Below are 18,602 nucleotides of genomic sequence, written 5' to 3'. Positions count from 1 at the left end.
TGAACCTTCTGGGCTGTTCTCCAACAAGAATTTCAGCAATGGCCATGGATGTGGAAACTAAACCGTCGTAGGTTTGATGGCTCAGAAACTGCTTTGACTGTTCGGAAACGGACCCAGTTAAACTGCTTTTCCATTGTTTTAACTCTGAAAGGAATGTATTAAGCCATTTCAGACAAGGATCATCAATCGTTGTATATGGTTTCAAGTCAGGGTTGTATGAATAATTTAATCTGGTGTTCATGAGGTCAAACCACTTATTCATCAAACCAGCAAACCACGCACTCATCTTCATTTCTTCTCCACCACGACTCTTCATTAAACTAGAGACAGTTCCAGAGAGCAATTGTGCGGCATAGCAAACCCGCATTTTTGCGTAACTCTTATGGAAAAAATGGCCATCAGTCAACTTGCAACTTCTCAACTTTGAACTTTCAAATAGGTAGGGAACATGGCATAAATGCTTCCACAAAATGAAATGTTGATTGTACTTCATCATTCTAGCTCCACCTGGACGGCTGGATCTCACACAGTTACAGGCTGTCTTCAGCAAGTGTGGAGGGTCACTAATCAAATAAATAGGCATTTCTGGCTGATAAATATTAATGCATTTGTAGGGGACGGTCAAATTGGAATTATTGAGCAATTGGAACAATTTTCGATTGCAGGATGCACCATCAGCAACAAATGCTAAGACTGTAAAACCACATCCGGCCAAGGATTCAACCACTTCCCAGAACATGCTAACCAAGTGAAATGCCTTTGTATTCTTGGTGGCATAAAAAACAATAGGCCGGGAAAAATTGCTGAGGATACTCCTACCATAAAATTGTAGGGCATGTGTGGCAGGAGCTTCATTATTGTATTGTCTGTCGACACCCAGATCAACAAATCCTATTATTCGGTCTGTTGCTGCATTATACACAATATTTTCTTTCACTGTAAACAAAATAAGCAACAGGTTATATCTTGTGCATATACACTTAATAACTTGTGTCATTGTTTTTTCATAAAGCATGAATAAGAATCTTACACAGTGTGCTTAATAGTGTTAAAAATTCCAAGAAAAGTTTCACCTTTCATTTCATCGATTGATGTAACGAGAAATCGTTCATGTGATGCTAGACTGAGACTTTTGGATTTCAGTTCTTCTAAAACATTATCTTGAATGCCAGGTGCAGTGCAGTAAACGTTTCTGAAAACAGTACAAAAGTGAGCAAGTGAAACAATTGCTCGTAGTTAGCTTGTAGTAGCCAAATTGCAGAGAACAGAACCCATACGCTACCGATAGTCATTTAGATTTGAAATGCAATTTTGTTTCAAAGATACGCTTCTTCGGCAGCTTTCTTGAATGTACCTGCGCCAAAGTCAGCTTAGGCAAAGACAAAGTGGGTACTGCTCCTTCACGTAATTCTTTACGGGAACCCTCTGCAAAAAAACTCTTTATTTGTGCATACATGAACATTTTCAATTTTGATACTTGTAATGGTACATATATTAATCTGAAACCACAGTGAAGGTTTGCACTAATAACTTGTTACAGATGCAGTGTTATGCTGTGCTCACTCGCTAGTAAATTTAATGAAGTTCTGCATCAAACCATCTCATGGAAAAAAAACACTGCATCAAACGCTAGATATGCCATTACATTAAATATCTTTCCTCAATACACTAGTTACACTACATGTAAGTCTATGTGGAACAAATTTTACTTAAAACAATGTCAGATCTTTCAAAATGCACTTCACACATTTTCACAGCATCTCGAGCAAATAGATTTTTTATGTGCTCGTCGCTTCTGCAAGCCAGCACGATACACTCCAACCTTTCTGCCAAGCTTTCCTTCTCCTTTTTTACAAATTTTCTCGAAGGTATCTTAAACAGAGTCACGGCAGGTGACCTGTTGTTGCACATTGGTAAACAGCACAAATTTGCCATTATTTCAGACTATTTAGCTTATTTCAATAACTTAAAGCCTGCAACATAAGACCTGTACTATTGAGTCTTAATCTGTAAAGTTTTTATTCTGTGCGTGGAGCGAAGTTTTATGCGCAGATGAAACAATACAATATGACTCGGTCTATCTAAATTTTTCATCCATTCATTTTATTTTTCACCTTAAATGTGGTGAACGAAAAAATCTTCCCGCGCAACTCAAGTAGGCTAAGCCATGCCTTGATACAAAACAGCAGCATTATCAGTTCAAGGAACTGAAAATAAGTTAATTGCTGAACCTAAAACTCTCACCTGATTTCATTAATTAATTTCAATTAAAATTAACACCTATTGGATCCCAACAACTGCACCCTAATAATAAAACTAATCTGTTCCAGCAGCAAACAGTTCTGAAAATCATTGTCGTCGTCTGCATGTTTATTGTTATGTAGTGAACCGTGACCGTGGAGAAAGTAGAATATGCTCCAAGAGAATAAAAGAAACAAACATGACGTCATGCGCAAAAGAGAAGTTTCTACTCATGTGTTTAAATCTCTTTGGGTACAGGTAGTTAAGTTTATTTTCATGCTCGAGCAAAGCTGGCAAAGCAGGTGGCAAGTACCATGTAGCCTACTCAATATTGATACTCGAGTACATTGTTTTAGTATTGGCAGACAACAGTATAACCACATAGAAGAAAAATAATTATGTCGTTTACACTCAAATTTCTGCTGGACATTGCATTTCTATGTTATATCATTGCAAATTCTTATACATGGTAATTTAAATATATGAACATAATAAAGGCCCGCAAGTGTGATCGATACAGCACCAAAGGTTGGAATATATTATGATTTAAGAAAGAATTTGGAAAAGCGATCAACTTGAAATTATTGCGTCATGAACCCATTAAGAGCAAAATTAATAGGGAATTTAGCAAAAAAATTGATCAACAAGTACTAATTCAAGTAGTCTATTTTAAAAGCATAGCACTCAATTATTAATAAATTAGTACTCGTGCTTTTGACACTTAAGTAGTACTAGAGTCAAGTCGAGTGAAGAAGCTTTGCAAAATATCTTGATACTGTACTTCGAATCCTACGTCGCATGAGCTGATATTTGTCGATCACATGGCCTAGACCAGTGGTTCTCAAAGTTTTTTTCACATTCCTCCCTTACAAACACAAACACAGTCAATTCCTGCCCAACAGAAATCAACAATCTGTACATATTATCTAAATAATCGTTGTTTTTTATGTCAAAGGTACTGCATTAGTCACTGCTTTATAGGCCCACCTCGGGACCGGACCATTTTGGGCTTATAAAGCGGAATGTGTGTTTTCGTCAATCTAGATTCTAGAGCCTATAAATGACGGTAGCAATAGTCACACACTACAGTTAAGTTTGTTGTCACATGCAACAACTTTATTAACAACTTGACTTAAGTTTTCACGTTACTGTAGTTCTTAAAATTCTGAATCTTTCACACACAGCAACAGTTACAGTACATCACACTACGATTATACACGAATAACGACCTAAAATAAAGTTTGTGACGCAACACTTGCATTTAATGTATAGTCTAGTGCAGGGATGTCCAACCTTTTATTATAGTGGGCCGCATTGTCACTTGAAATAATTGAATGGGCCGCAAAACCTATTAAATTTCAAGAAAAATGGGTACATGAAGTACATACTTTTGTAGTGAAAAGGACTAGCGGGCCGCACAAAAATCTCAGGCGGGCCGCAGGTTGGACATCCCTGGTCTAGTGTGTAGTCACTATTGCCAAACCATCACCATCCATGTACTCACGCTCAAATTATGCGAAGTCTCTCTGAAAATGGGCTTAAACGGAGTTTTAAGCTCATAAAGCGCATCATTTTACTACAGGAACAAATGGAGTAAATTGGGACCGTACTGAATTGGGCTTAATAGGCGGCTGAACTTATTAACCGTGGGCTTATAAAGCGGCGACTAATGTATAAATAAAAGTAAGCTTATAATGTCAATAAATAAATTTCAATAAATTTTTGAAAGACACTCCATTCAAATTTCTCTTCAATTCCTCCCATAACGATTTTTCCTTCCTTAACATTACGAATTCCTCCTTAGGGAGCCAAGTTGAAACTTTAAGAAACACTGGCCTAGACGTTTGGTGGACGTCAATCGATCCTCGACAGTGGGGTGGGAATTGGCATGGAAAACGAAACTGCTAAGTCTGGCAAGGTTTTATGGTCGCTTGGAATTACATTTTCTTGTCCCTCTAAGAGGCCGCCCTGATGTCTAAGTTCTCGACTTGATCTAACAGTAGCAGTGAGGACGGAACAAATAGTTGTCTTGGTTTAATTGTAGTCGGGCTTTCAATAAAGTGATGGAGTAACTCCATTGTCTGACGAGTGAGTTAAGAAATCCTTTACAGGAAAGCCCTGTATGTTGGGTGCAATAGCCTAAAGCAGGGGTTCCCAACCTTTTTTGCTGCTCGTACCCCTTTGTCAGGTCAGAGCATTCTTCGTACCCCCAAAAAAATTCTGATGAAATTTTTCATATTTATATTACTAAATTAAATTGCTTTTATAGCTCAATTAAACGTTAAACTGGTATTTCACACAAAAATGCAAAAATCATAATTTGTGGCCCAAGGATCTTCGTACCCTTTGATGTTCAATCTCGTTCCCCCAGTTGGGAACCACTGCCCTAAAGGATGAAGAGTTTGTCCAGTAGTATGAGATACAGACACCCGAAATTACTGTTCGCAAGGCACCATTTATGATAGCGACGAATGTCCGTATAATGTGCCACAAGACAGGTGCTGTTCTCAGTATACTGTATTTCAAATTAATTAACTGATCCTATACTGTTTTCCATCGTGACGAACTCTTCTTGGCTGTACCTGCTGTCAAAACAGTTCATAAAAACTATAAAGAGCAGAGGTGACAGCACACACCTTTGCCGATTCACAGTGAACGGATTTGACTTTGCAATTCAAACTGACACAAACAACTTTGTGGCAGACGTATATCGTGGTATATTGGCTACACTGTACTATAGATTTCCATCAATATTACACTTTTTCAGCACTTCCTAGTCTGTCTCGATGTACCGGATCAAAAGCTTATTCGAGATCTACGAAATGTTATACGAATTGTATTGTACGCTTAGGTTATTTTTTTACCAGAAAACGACTTAGTTGTCTGTTTTACGTGCAGCATTTATAGCAAACAAAATTTGGCAACTTGATCGGTAGTTTATTCTGAAAAACTTGCTTGCATCTTAAGTTGTTGTAAAAGTATTGCTATAAGCTGGGTGATTTGCTCATATATGCTCATAGGTAACACGCTTGCTTTAAAAATATCTGTATTTTACAAGTAAATTGGAAAATAAAGGTCGCGCTTTAGTCACATATCTAGTGGCATTTTTGCAAGACAAGAGACACCGTGCGGTAATGGCTTTGACTTTAAGTTGACATATTTTTAGTAATTTGAATCTTCTGACGTGCTTCTGATGCCTATTTCTTGTTGAAATTCATACAATGTCTTATTTGTGAACAAGAAATGTAGTTTTGGTAGCCTACTTTTTACCGAGCGCTTTGCCTCGTCCTGAAATAACTTGCTTGAATCAAACACTGGGGACAAGCAGAAGTGCAAGATGAAGAATACGATAGGCTACACCATTTTCAATATAAGCAAGTCAATTATTACGATGTTTTTTCCTTTCTTAGGGTACTATAGGGCGTAAGATGTTAGTAATGACAACTTATAAGCCTATATAATCATAGTAGACCAGGTCCACAGTAAAACAACGAGCATAAGAAAAGTACTGTCACAAAGCGGCAATAATAGATCTTTTGCACGATCACATGGTAGAAAATAAAATGATTTTTTCACAGTGAGAAAATTTATGCTAAATATCCTCAGTACCAATTGTACAAATAATTTCGCCTCAAATGTCTTCCGAAATGCTTATCAGATTTTTTCCATCGGCTCCTGCAATTAAGTATTTATCAAAATGTGTTACTTATGTTACGGCAATTCATTCAACAGAAAATATCTATTTTCGGCAATATGAAATGACATACATTTGCAATTAAACCAAGGTTCTATATTGTAACCAATCTTTTAAATATTTACAAAGTCTGGACGCAGGGTGTCGCAATAGGTCAAACCTTTTGTAAGAGCAGACATCATTACTAATTCGGAATTAAGTAACTATATAATACGTTTTGCGCGTTGATATTGTCACTATTTCCCGGACGCATTTTGATATCAATGACAGAATAGTATTATAACCAGAATAATTCTATCAAAGCATCAATAGGTATCTTTTTAGCACTCAAATAAATATGGTGTCGGCCTTATTCCAATTGGAGATTATGTTATTTCAATATTTTATGATTTATTATATAATGATTTTATTCCCAAATTTATCGCATTGCTTTGATGCAATTAATATAGGCACCTATTATTTTATCACTGTACTATTATTTCCATCAAAATTTTTTTTATAAATTTAATTGCTATTTGAAAATTTATGGTTGAAATAGAAAATTAACCAAAATCTTGTTGATAGAACTGCCAAGAACAGAATTCCCAGCACAATAAAAGTAATCATCAAGGGAAAGCTCATAACCTCTCCGTCTGTAAACATAATATTAAAAACTACGTTAGATTTACTGAACTGAAGCAGTCGTAGAATAGGCGACCAAAGTATTCTAATTGCCTTTTCGTTTTGCGTTTGACAGAGCTGCCCCATATATTTGAAGCATTCTGTATTTGTTATAAAATTGTTTTAAAATGTGGAAAAGTTTGTTAAAACATAAAGCTAAAATTGAAAAAAGTCTACCTTTGTCTGACCTTAAACACATTACAGACCTAACAAATATAAACCGTGGTAAGTTCGCTTTAACTCAATTTAATGAATTATTCAGGCCAACATAATCAATGCGTGCTTTCGCGTATATCTTTGAGGAAATAAATGCAGTCGGCAAAAGAGCAATTGTTTTCACATACAGATATAGATTAGAAGTCAGATTTTATACACACGGTTACCGTCAAAATTTGCGTTTGCATTACTCTTTCTTTGTCACAGTAAAAGCTTTTCCGTACGTTTTCTATGAACCGGAGGTTCTGTGGCGTTACATAGCGCTAAGATAAGCACGTTGCACGTATTATGTCATCACTATAGTCTACTGAATAAGTCAATAAATGCGCATTTAGATAAATTTGTACAAGGAATGTGATATTACACGCGTATAATTGGCATTTACGATTTTTTTTAGTTCCCAATGTCTAATTTTACAATGCACATTGTTATATCGTTATCTTCTTATAAAATACATTAGACTTGCATATAATGTCTACTGCAAACATTTAGTAACATTATATTGTAATCGATTATATATACATTAATTTCTTGGTGCCTTTTATAAGTTGTGGTATATTTTTTAATATATATTATCTACATACCATTCTATCTTACATTTAAACTATCTGACTACGCTATATTGCATTTATATACAGTGTTTGAATCAGCATGGGTAATGGATATACTGTTTTATTAGGCAGTTAATCAACAAATTTCTCCGTTAATAGTACAGTATAGATTATAAAAAGCGATATACTTACCATCACCTGAGAAATCTGCGAGAGTTGTATTGAAACTGACGCTTTCGGGATGGGTTGATGACGTTGGGCCAGCATGAGTCATTATTTCGTGAAATTGATCAAATATAGTCTCAAGTTTCCATACTCCAGAGTAAGCACTTGAGTAAAATACTTTTGCCTACATGTGATTGTTTTGATGGCACAAACAGAAATCGTCTAAAATATAAAAGATAAATAATTCATTGATCAGACATGGTTGATGGTCATGTATTTGTAGAAGTGAATGAATACCACTTCTTTGCGTTTATCGCCACCCACTCACTAAAACCTCAGTTCGCTCTAATCCACTTATAATTCATTTTGAATAAGCAACGTTCTGACTAGTGACTGAGGATTTACTAAAGCCTCTGCCAAAAGTTAAAACACTTGGACAAAAATTGAAATTACATAAGTTCCAAAGTCGACTGAAAACCAACGGGAATCGTGGATAGCTTAATATGGGGCTGAGAATAACACAATTCTTCAAATTAGCATAAAGAAACACAACAGTTGATATTCTTTCACTAATCAGTAAAGACGCATTCATTTACGGCTGCAACTTTGTTATTAAAGCATCGCAAGGCTACGAAATCGAGAAACGCTTTTTCACAATATAAAGGTTAGCCTATATCTATGCACATTGACTGGAATGTATTCAAGTTCGTAGTTTTCATGTAACCAAATCCGGAAAATGTGTTTTTAAAAGCAAAGTACCTGTATTAAAAAATATTCAATTTTTATTGGACAATCAATTTACTTAAGGTTATATTTGCCAAGGCTGTAACGTTACTGGCTAAAAACGAAAACTCAGAAGTTGTCGAAAATGAACTTTGTAAGCTATAACCGGTTTCTTTTACAAAACAAAAAGTTTGCAATTATTCGATAATAAAACGTACCTTTAGATATATATATATACATATAAAGTTACCAAGACAGTGCATATTTGATTTATGTGAAGTAATATTTGCGTTCGATCCAACCTAAATTTACTGAATACGCAATTCTTTATGATTCCAGTTTATTATTCAGCGGTAACCCGCAAAATCGATTGTAATTTTACCTGCCCTAGAAATTCGCTCCGTGCCAATATTAAAAGATCGTCATATCAATAAGAAAAGACCTTTGCTATGTTGAATAATCGGCTTTTCAATCACTTTATTGGCATTTAACTGAAGCCCGAAGTGAAGTACTATTTGCTGAAACTGGTTTATTAGGGTTCCGGACTTGTCGTTTCAAGCAAATTTTGGTTAGGTTCAAAGTACTGTGTATGGGGATTTTTAGCGTGTTCTATTTGCGCTGACAACATGCTGTATTTGCGTTCACTTGATTCTGCTGAAATCTGGAGACGAAATTTTGCAATTGCACAATTTACGTACCAAGACAATGTAATCTTACGTTCAACCTCGTAACCGTCCTGAAGAAAAATTAACCATTTTTGCTTTCTTTCTCGGTCCTTTCTCGCTCCATTATCCAACGTTGTAATTTGCCGCTGAAATAGTCACTTCAAGTTTTGTTATATGCGTTTTTTGTCAATTTGAGATATTTATGGATTCAAAGTTTTTGCCATAATGACATTTGCCTATTGAAGCTGGTTTTCCTTTGCACTTTTTTATGTCTCACACCCCCAGAAAACTTTGATGCATTGCTTCCTTAAAAAGAAGATCAAACTTTTCAACTCAAATTGAGGCGTAAATGTGTCCCAATGAACTGAAATGTAGCCTTCGATTAACAACGGTTAAATGCTTTAGGATCCCAACAATTGCCTTCGCACCCCCAAAAAGTTTATCTCGCACTCCTGGCCTGGAATTCCTGGTCTACTGAATAATAACAACCGAGGTAAAAGTTTGCATTGGGCAGACGTCGTCCACTTTTTACGATTTTAGATTGGTTTGGTGTTTGACATATTAAAGGCTGTCACGTAAGCTGTGTGTTGTATACGCAGTTCACCCTTATCTAAAACATTAGCCAAATGTTTCCACTCTTTGGCTATAGTTTGAAATGGAAAAGGCGTTATCGTGAGCATAAAAATAGCGGATAAAGTCATTACATTATTAAACGTGACGTCGTTACTGCGTAAAACGCGGTCTTCTTGATGGTGATGTGATACCGTGGCGTAACTTTCTGTGACTATCATGTGGCGATCTATCAGTAGTTTAATTATATGTGACTTAATCTCTTGCTTCAGACCGATAAAATCGAAAGAAGCTTGACGTATTGCAGAGTATGGATTGTGTTGTTTGTTTACAACTGTAAGATCTTTATCCTGTGTTTTCTCGAATTTAGTACATCATATGCGTACAATAATTTTCCATGAACGAAAAGACTCTCAACACTTCAAAAACGTCGAAAACGTCTTATGCTTTCCCACGAACGTATACGAACACCTTCTTAAGTCGTGACTTACAACAACTGCCTTGAAAACAATTTGTTCTTTCAGAAATAGAATAGTCCTTTTACAGATAAAGTTAGAATGAAGTTCTCAACAGCAGCTTAACCTCGGAAAGAATGTACTTCGGCAGTCTCGTCTTTCGCCATGTAAAATCTAAAACATTTGTATATTTTGCCTGATCTCACGCTAGCCTTCCAAGTTTGTCACTTGTCTGCCAATGCACTCGCCGTAGTGTGACATGTGCTTGACGATGTGCATCGTAGCATGACGATCGTTTTGACGTAAACGTTCCGTACAGGATTTCTACTGCAATGATAGCATTTTCAGGACAAAACATAAACTGTTCAAAGTTGATTTCATCTGTACTGGCCACAGCTTGTAGTAATTTTTGATTGCCCATACTACTATCGACAATTTTCGTCACAAAATTAAGTCTTAGGCTACATCACTTTGACATCAAACTTTGAACAACAAATCATTGAAATGAAAAAAAAAATGCCTGCCAAGCGATTTGTGTCATTACCAACCAACCATCCTACCACTTCACAGTGAAGAGAGATGCTGTCATTCAACTGAAATAAATTTTATTTCGAGTGGCTTTTTTCAAGTAGTTTAGTACCAGAATTTGGGCTAACTAGCTCGTAACTAGTAAAGTCTTTTTCCACTTTGACAATGGTGACACTTCGGGTTTTTTAAGATATCACTAAGCACACTTCACTTTGTTTTTTTCTGTAATGTGCAAATTCTACCATAATTTCGATCTTTCATGTGATTCATGATAACAGTACACGATTGTTTTTTTATTCTTACAAACATTTTCTTTGACCTTGTACGTTTATTGGTATTTTGCCGTACATTTTACTCTATAAAGCAAAATTGATTGCGTGTTTTTAGCGCTATATTTGTGTTTACTGTTATTTACTATAGTATGGTAGAGGTTTGCTTTGTAATTCGGCAATCGGTCGGAGGAGAGGTAATAAATGAATTCAAACTGTAAAATATCTGCAAGTTTAACAGAACGTACGTTTCACAGTGCCTTAGCGCAGCCTTATACAATCGTAGTTAACAGAGAGCTACCATCGCAAGGCGATTCAAAACGTCGATAATGCTGCAAGGCTGCAAGCCCGTTGTTAAACCAACTCGCCACATATGTCATATATATAATATACTGACCTTTTTCCATGGTTGATCAAATTACACCTGGGGATAATATTATCACGCGGGCGTTTCCCACAAGACTATTATTCATCAAAGAGACGTATCATTGAACAATCTAACACACGCTGTTCTCTTACGGGTTATAGGGTTCTATAAAATTTATTGGTTATTGCCTTTTTAGGCAATTCATGTCCAGATAAGTTTAGCTGACTCAAAACGTATATCTACTTGACCTATCTTACAGTGTTTGCCTCATTGTAAAAGGTCATGCTGTAATTTGTGCAGCTTTACAACTTAGCTTTGAACAACGATTAAGTTAGCTCCACAAATTATTACAGCCTCAAGGCTAAAGTGATACAGCTGATACAACCAGGCACATATTCATCCATAATAATGTTCCTCCTATTGCACAATGACGCACGTATGTATCATTGTAAATGGTAATGTAATGCAGTAGAAAAAGTCTTCTGCAAAATTTTGACTATTTAAGAAGTTTTTACAAACAACTTTGTACCTTCAAAGGTATGAAACGGCGTGATGTTAAGAAAGAAAATATACCTTGATTTGAAATTTCTTCAGAATAGCACAAAATCAAACAAGTTGTTGTATATCAGAGTGCACATTAATCAATTTATAAGCTTTTTGAAAGGAATGTTGTGAACGATTTCTGTAGTTTGACTCACGATTTGCTGTTACGTTCGAAACGCAGTTTCGTTCGTGGTGACTTCTTATAGTTAACAACCATTTTAATAATGGCATCACACGTCAACCCTTAGTTTGTTTCCTGCAAATTCAAATGGACGTTAACATTCAAAGAGTGGATTAGTCACAGAGTTTTCTTTTAATCATTGCACGGAGTGACTCTTTAGTATATCTTGCGGCAATTTAAGAAAGGAATAACACGTATAACGAGTTTTTCGACGTAATATTGGCACTTTATCAAGTGATTTACTTTCGTCAAACTTTCGAAATATCTGAGACAGTAGGCTACAACTGGTTTATTTAGATTTTTTTGAAAGCAGTCCGTTAATTAGAGGTGTTTTGTATATTATTAAAACGTGACAATTGGATTATTTCGCAGTAACATAATTTTCATGTTTGCTGCAGATTAGTTTAGATGACAGGAATGACAAAATAGAACAAATTACAGGAAAGACAAAATCAAAAATCCAATTTGTACAAGCTAAAACAGGCAGAGTATGCGTTGTCTAAGCTTTGTTAAACATAAGTTTAAGATTGAGATTGAAACATAAACTATTAATTTAAACTAATCTTGAATCTTTTCCTTACTAATTGCTAATGGTTAATTAAATACTAAAGTATTAGGACTATGGCTGTAAAATTAGTGGCTTTTGTTGTCGCTGCTTTGTTGGTTGGGGTGCATTGCCAAGACGAGGAGATAAGTGGAGACGGTATAATGTAACTATGATTTAGTCTGTGAGATTGAGTCCCGTTGCACAATTATCCAAAAATTTTAGAATTATCTTATTGTATCCCGTGCATTGTAGTTATTAATGTAGTCCGTTTCTTTGCTAGTGCTTTTACCAGTGCCGTGATATCAATGCACGTGTCAAGTATAATGAAAGACCTTAAAGCGGTTATTATGCAAAGCTAAACTAAATATCGGTACCTGTTCCATGACCGATTTTCTTAACATTGTAATAGGATAAAGCTTATCTCGTATAGAGTTTATTATTTAATGCCCAATTATGCTATTTGGTTAACGAAAATGGATTCTATTGTGTCTAGAGATTATTGACTTATCTCTTTCTTTTAAAACGTTTTAATGTTCAAAATCACAGGACCTCAGATTGCCACAGTTCAAAGAGAGTTCGGCATCGCTGCTTGCGCAAAACATAATGATGATGGCACTATCACAGAAATCGAATATGACACATGCACTTCATTTTGCTGTGGTAGGTATTGTCCGGTCTGTAAAGTGCGTCACCACACACTACATTTACATTACATTAATCCACTTTGTTGAACTAGTTTCAGGTACGATATGGTGATTTTTATAAGTTATTTTATCATGACATTTTTACTTTGAAGGCGGTGAAATTGTGAACAACGCTACGGGACAAGAATGTTGCGGCTCTATCCAGTTTGGTCAACCATACAATTCTCGGTATAGTGTACAAAATTTTAGCAATTGGTTGTCCTTTTATATACGTGTTGAATTTAAGCAACATTCTTAAGAACTGATGCAATGTAGAAAGTATCTCTAACTTTTGCATTTTAGTTAGAAACGCAAGCTATACTGTGTTTGACATTCAGTGCTTTTTCAGAACAGTTATTTTAAACGGTACATTGCTACATTTTAGATATGAGCACTGCTGTGAATGGTGGACAGGACACGGGAGACGACATGCCAAAACTCCACAAAACTTTTACAGCATTGGATGCTGTGGAACTGAAAGAATTAATTGGGGAGCTCAAGGTTGCTGCTATGGGCACCCTGACCCCCCTCAAGTGTTTGACTGGTCCAGAGACCTCTGCTGCAATGCACACAGGGTAAGGGTAATCCCTTTACCATTTAATCTAACAAAGTTTTTCTTTTGGTCTACGTACACAATCTACACATAAAATGGTGCATCAAAAAGAACGATAAAAAACACATGAAAAATACAATTAAAAATTAGCAGATGCAATTGTTTAGGTTCCCTTCCCACCGAATACTCGAAGGGAGAACGCCGCCTGCTGTGGTGATGAAAACGCTTACGATCGCCGACGACAGTCTTGCCCATGCGAAAATGGGCAAGTGATCGACGTTCCGAATTCCCGTGCTGCCTGCTGTGAGACTCCCGACGGCCTTAAGACACCCTACGCTCCCAGCACTCAAATTTGTTGCAACGGCAATGTAAGTGGCGTAAGCTGAGAATTATATACTTTGATGAGACGCTGGTTGAATCTGAAAGCGACAGCTTTTCTGAACAACCTTTTCAAGCGACATACACTCGCAGTTTATTTACGTCATGTTTTCTTGCAGGTTGCTGAAATAGATGTACAATTTTGTTGTGGAGACGACGGTACTATTGGAACAATTGGAGACAACGTTTGTTGTGACAGTCAGCTTTATTCTGTTGACCCGCCAGATATAAACAAAACTGCCTGTTGTGGCAGCAAGCCTGACCCGCTACCTTATGATCCTAATCTTGACGTCTGTTGTAACGTTCGTCCCAGTTTTATCGAACATATATTTGTTTATTTAAAATTCATCAAGTTTTTGTTTCTTTATAGCTGAGGTTCTTAAACTGCTTGGGTCTGTGGATGAGTTATAAGTTCTTTAGTTTTTTTTTTATTTGTTTCTGTTAGTAATTCCCACTTTAGTGTTGATTTTAACCGAATACTTTCTAATACTAAACCAATATTTGTAGTACAATAAGTAACACGGATAACTTCCCGAAATAAACATTTTGTGCTATTTTACTTTCAGAACGAGGTATTTGCCATCATCGAGGATGCTGACCAGTGTTGTGAAGAAACTCCATACAACCCACTCAAGTCAATCTGCTGCGACGGCAACCTATGGAGCACGGAGACGGAAGGAACGGAATGTTGCTCCCAGTTTGCTTTCTTTCCCGACAAAGGTAGTGTAATAATTTATAGTAACGCCTAAGTCATTTCTAAAACCAGTATCGTTTCAAGCGCATTTCAGTGTTCTCTTTCCATGTGTTAAGTTGTTGTTTTCGCTTTAGGGTCATTTTGTTGCAACGGTGATGTATTCCTTACAAGCGACGTTGGAGGTAACGCGTGTTGCGGCGTTGGAGATGAGACAGACTATTACTTTAAAGAAGACAGAGACTTTATTTGTTGCGGGTATGTTATTTATTCCCGACGGGTCACCTTTGCTGAAATATATATTCAGCTTTATATATAAGTAAGACCTTGCACTTGTATTAAGAAGAATTGTGTTTTACAGGGGCCTTCTAAGCTTCTTGACAGGGGATCAGAGTGAATGTTGTGGTACACAACCTTATTCAACAGAAACAAGCATGTGCTGCGACGATCAAGTTTTCGATAAAAGCCAAGGTGTGAAACTGCGATTTATAACCATAGTTTCTGCTTAAAACTGTGAAGGCTGAACCAGGAAAGCCAGTGTGTTGTCGCTTGTTAAATACATGGTTTTCCATGAAGGAACCGATTGTTGCCGTGGTAATCCATACTTCAAACGCGATTCGGGGTCAGAAAGGACCATCTGTTGCGATAATGGACCGGCCGGACCGTTTAGAAATCCCAGCTGCTGCGGCGGAAACGGTTATGACATTGAAGGGGGCACGCTATGTTGCGGAGGAGAAGTTTATGGCAAATTTAGGTATTACCACGGCCTTTATGGCAACGTACTGACTTAATGTAGAAGGGTTTAACGGATGCAACTGAGCTCTAAATTTTAAATTACTCAGTTGGCCAGCTTGTTGCGTTGACGTCGGTTATGATGCTCGCACCCATTCCTGCTGTGGTGCAACAGTTCGCCCTAATCCAAACCGAAGTACGCAGGTCTCTTGCTGCGGGGAAACTCCCTACGACAGAAATACTCAAATGTGTTGTGGTGGCTTTTTCAACGTCACTATTCCGACAGGTCAGTTGACACTGCTGATAAATACATTTATGAATATATTATGACGATTCAACCATGAAAGAACTACTTACTTGAACGGTTATGCTTGTCAAATTTGACCCCGCAAAAAATTAGTAAATTCCTTTTAATTTTGAAAATCTTCGAAAAACGCTGTCAGAAACGAGATAGACATGCATTGGGTTTATTTTACCGTTTTTGCTTTTTTTTTATATGGCTTAACTTCACGTTATTTCAACCAGGCGTACCTCCAAACCGGGCTCAGTGCTGCGACGATCAAGTCTACGACACACGAGATCAACTTTGTTGCGATGGGATTATGTACGACAAAGCAGATCGCCTCACTTCGAAGTGCTGTGGCGTTGAAATGTATAACACTACTGAGGAGATATGCTGTGAACGACCGGTGAGTATGTATGGGTTTCTAACGAAAAGTTTTGTTGGAATGGAAAAAGCAGCGTGTATCATTGCGGTTTAAGGGTATACTTTCAGTAGTAAATGAACATAAAATAACTCTAAGTTATAGAAACTTTATCACTTTCGGAGATTCCTAAATGCCGCAAAATGAGAAGACAATTTTTTTGTTTGTTTCTTCAAAGTGGAGTGACACTTACTCTCTGTTTTCTCTTGTGTTCAGGATCGCACGTTTTTCTTATCCAGCCTTGAATTTGGCCCAGAAAATACTGCTTGCTGCGACGGAATTGTGTACAATAAGGAAACCGATTACTGCTGCGACGGAATTTTAGATAAAAAACCTTTTGAAAATACAGAATGTTGCGCAGGGCGACCGTATAACAGAATGGAGTCGATTTGCTGCCTGTTCGAATTGCGCCCTGTAAGAATCTTGATGTTTTAATTTAAAGTTTGGTAAGATCGAGATGTATCCAAACATATGCTTGAATGTTTCGCCTCGAATTAATCTGAGCCAATGACAATCTCTTTTTGGACTTAATCATGCAATTTGCCGAAACCATACGGTAATTTACCAAACAGCATTTATTATGAAACAGATTGGATCTATTGTTCCCTGGCAACGAGCAGAATGCTGTGGCGACAAGTGCATGTACCGGGGACCTCAACGCTGTTGTCACGACCGCATCTACGACGCAAGAAATAGAAGAACCGAAGAGACTTGCGAAGATTTTTAGAGAAAAAAAAACATCAAAGTTTTGCTTGCAATTGTATTTTGAACAATTTTTGCAATTCATAAATGAGTATGTAGGCCTATCCAGCTAAATAGGGGTTTAATCAATCGATATGTCAATTAACCTTACTTTTATCGTACGGACAAATCATTGCAGCTGCCTTAAATTATAACACACATTGTACATGTTGATACATTGTAACAACTTCAATCAATGTAAAACCCTAGCATAAGAAAATAAGTAAAACAGTTAGCTGTGAATTTATAATGAAATTTTCCATACGGTACGCTTACTTTGCTTACTATACTTTGCCATAATACTACTTAATCATGAGTTTTAATTGGAAGTCGTAATTTAAACGGTTATAATTAAAAAGGTGTTTTTATTGTTGCAAAACCTGTCTTTTTGATAATTTCTTTGAAACTTGTTTTCAAATGAACTCAGTACAGTCCTATAAAAACAACTTGTAAACGTTAAGTAGCCTATACGTTAAAGCTGAAAAAACTGGCTCATTTCGTTCAGATAGCAGACTAGAGCAAACTATACTAACTTAATGTTTCCACTTTTAAATGTTTCAACTCACACTGAATGGTAATTGCGTAGAAGAGTAGCATAATATGCTACCAACACTGAACTATCATTTTATTCCTGTTGCTTGCGCAGCAGATGTGATTACGTATATTAGCTGCTCCAATAAAATTCAAAACAATAATTGGTTTGTTGCTATATAAAAAATATTAAGTTGCTGGTTTTGCTTGCAAAAAGTACAGCGGGATATTTTCGCTGTGAAGAAAACTATGGAATCATGAATTTGAAACTTGGTCCGATCAGCCTATGAGTCTCATGATCTGCTATCTCAAGTAGGGCTGGAAAAGTTATCCGGCAAATAGCCGCTTATCGGATAAAGGTTATAGCGACTTCAAATTACATTGGGGCAAATGTTTTTTGTAATCTACCGACCTCTGGAAATACTCTGCTCTGTTTATCCTTTTAATGTTTAAATATTTTAATTCAACGTTAACCTTTGGAGTTTTTCAATCTCCACCGTTTGCATTTTAGAACAGTCGTCGTTTAGACAAGAAAAATTTGGGCTTGGTAAAATAATAAATAATTCATAATTTTTAAAGTGAAACTAACATTATGTTTATCGTTTAAAATCTACCTGAAACTTTAGTAATATTATTTTGATTGAAATAAAATTCATTTGGAAAAATTAGCTGCGTTATATCACAATCAAAAAATTTTGTTTTGTTTACAATGCGGCTTACTAATTTAGCGTCCTTTGTGTCCACTCATGTATATTTCAAATCATAATTATCAGCAATTACCTTTGAGTTCTTCTGTTACCAACGCGATGCCTTTTTGCTTCGTCGCTACCGTTTGTGCAGGTGTCATCACAGATAACAGCTGCGCAACTGAATTCCCAAAAAAATACATTTGAGGTGTCCAGCAGTACGTTGTTACTAAAGCAGTGTTTAATGGAGAATGATTTTCCACAAAAGTACAAAACTTTATCTCCAAAGATGTTTGCCCGTGACGTATAAAAAGAATTATGTTGCGTTATCGTGTGGAACAAATTGGGGTGATTTTGTGCAGTTGAAGTTTGTAGATGTAGGCTAGAGCAAAGCAGAGACAAAATGCGCTTGCATTTGCTTTCTCAACGTTTATGGAAGAAACAGCATCCTAGTCAAACACCTGTTAGTTTAAACGTAAAGTGAGATACACGTGTATTATGTATTATTATGTTTCTATGGTTTTACTG

The 18,602-nt window shown here is 36.5% G+C and overlaps 1 protein-coding gene and 1 long non-coding RNA gene across 2 annotated transcripts; one reads left to right on the top strand and one right to left on the bottom strand.

The window, feature by feature from the left end:
* Positions 1-5,624: 5,624 nt before the first annotated feature.
* Positions 5,625-11,367, bottom strand: LOC143460614 (uncharacterized). Its single transcript, XR_013117917.1, has 4 exons — positions 11,135-11,367; positions 7,555-7,749; positions 6,483-6,567; positions 5,625-5,916 (listed from the first exon to the last, which is right to left on the bottom strand). It is a non-coding gene; the product is annotated as an uncharacterized LOC143460614 (long non-coding RNA).
* Positions 11,368-12,121: 754 nt separating this feature from the next.
* Positions 12,122-17,552, top strand: LOC143460365 (uncharacterized). Its single transcript, XM_076957841.1, has 14 exons — positions 12,122-12,531; positions 12,922-13,035; positions 13,172-13,247; positions 13,444-13,633; positions 13,779-13,979; positions 14,109-14,291; positions 14,556-14,709; positions 14,818-14,938; positions 15,042-15,151; positions 15,257-15,434; positions 15,523-15,698; positions 15,938-16,101; positions 16,333-16,530; positions 16,706-17,552. The coding sequence occupies exons 1-14, from the start codon at positions 12,450-12,452 to the stop codon at positions 16,841-16,843; spliced, it is 2,085 nt and encodes a 694-aa protein (XP_076813956.1). The 5' UTR covers positions 12,122-12,449; the 3' UTR covers positions 16,844-17,552.
* Positions 17,553-18,602: the final 1,050 nt, after the last annotated feature.

Source organism: Clavelina lepadiformis, chromosome 5, assembly GCF_947623445.1.
Source record: "Clavelina lepadiformis chromosome 5, kaClaLepa1.1, whole genome shotgun sequence".
Lineage (NCBI taxonomy): Eukaryota > Metazoa > Chordata > Ascidiacea > Aplousobranchia > Clavelinidae > Clavelina > Clavelina lepadiformis.
This window is presented reverse-complemented; position numbering and strand designations above follow the sequence as displayed.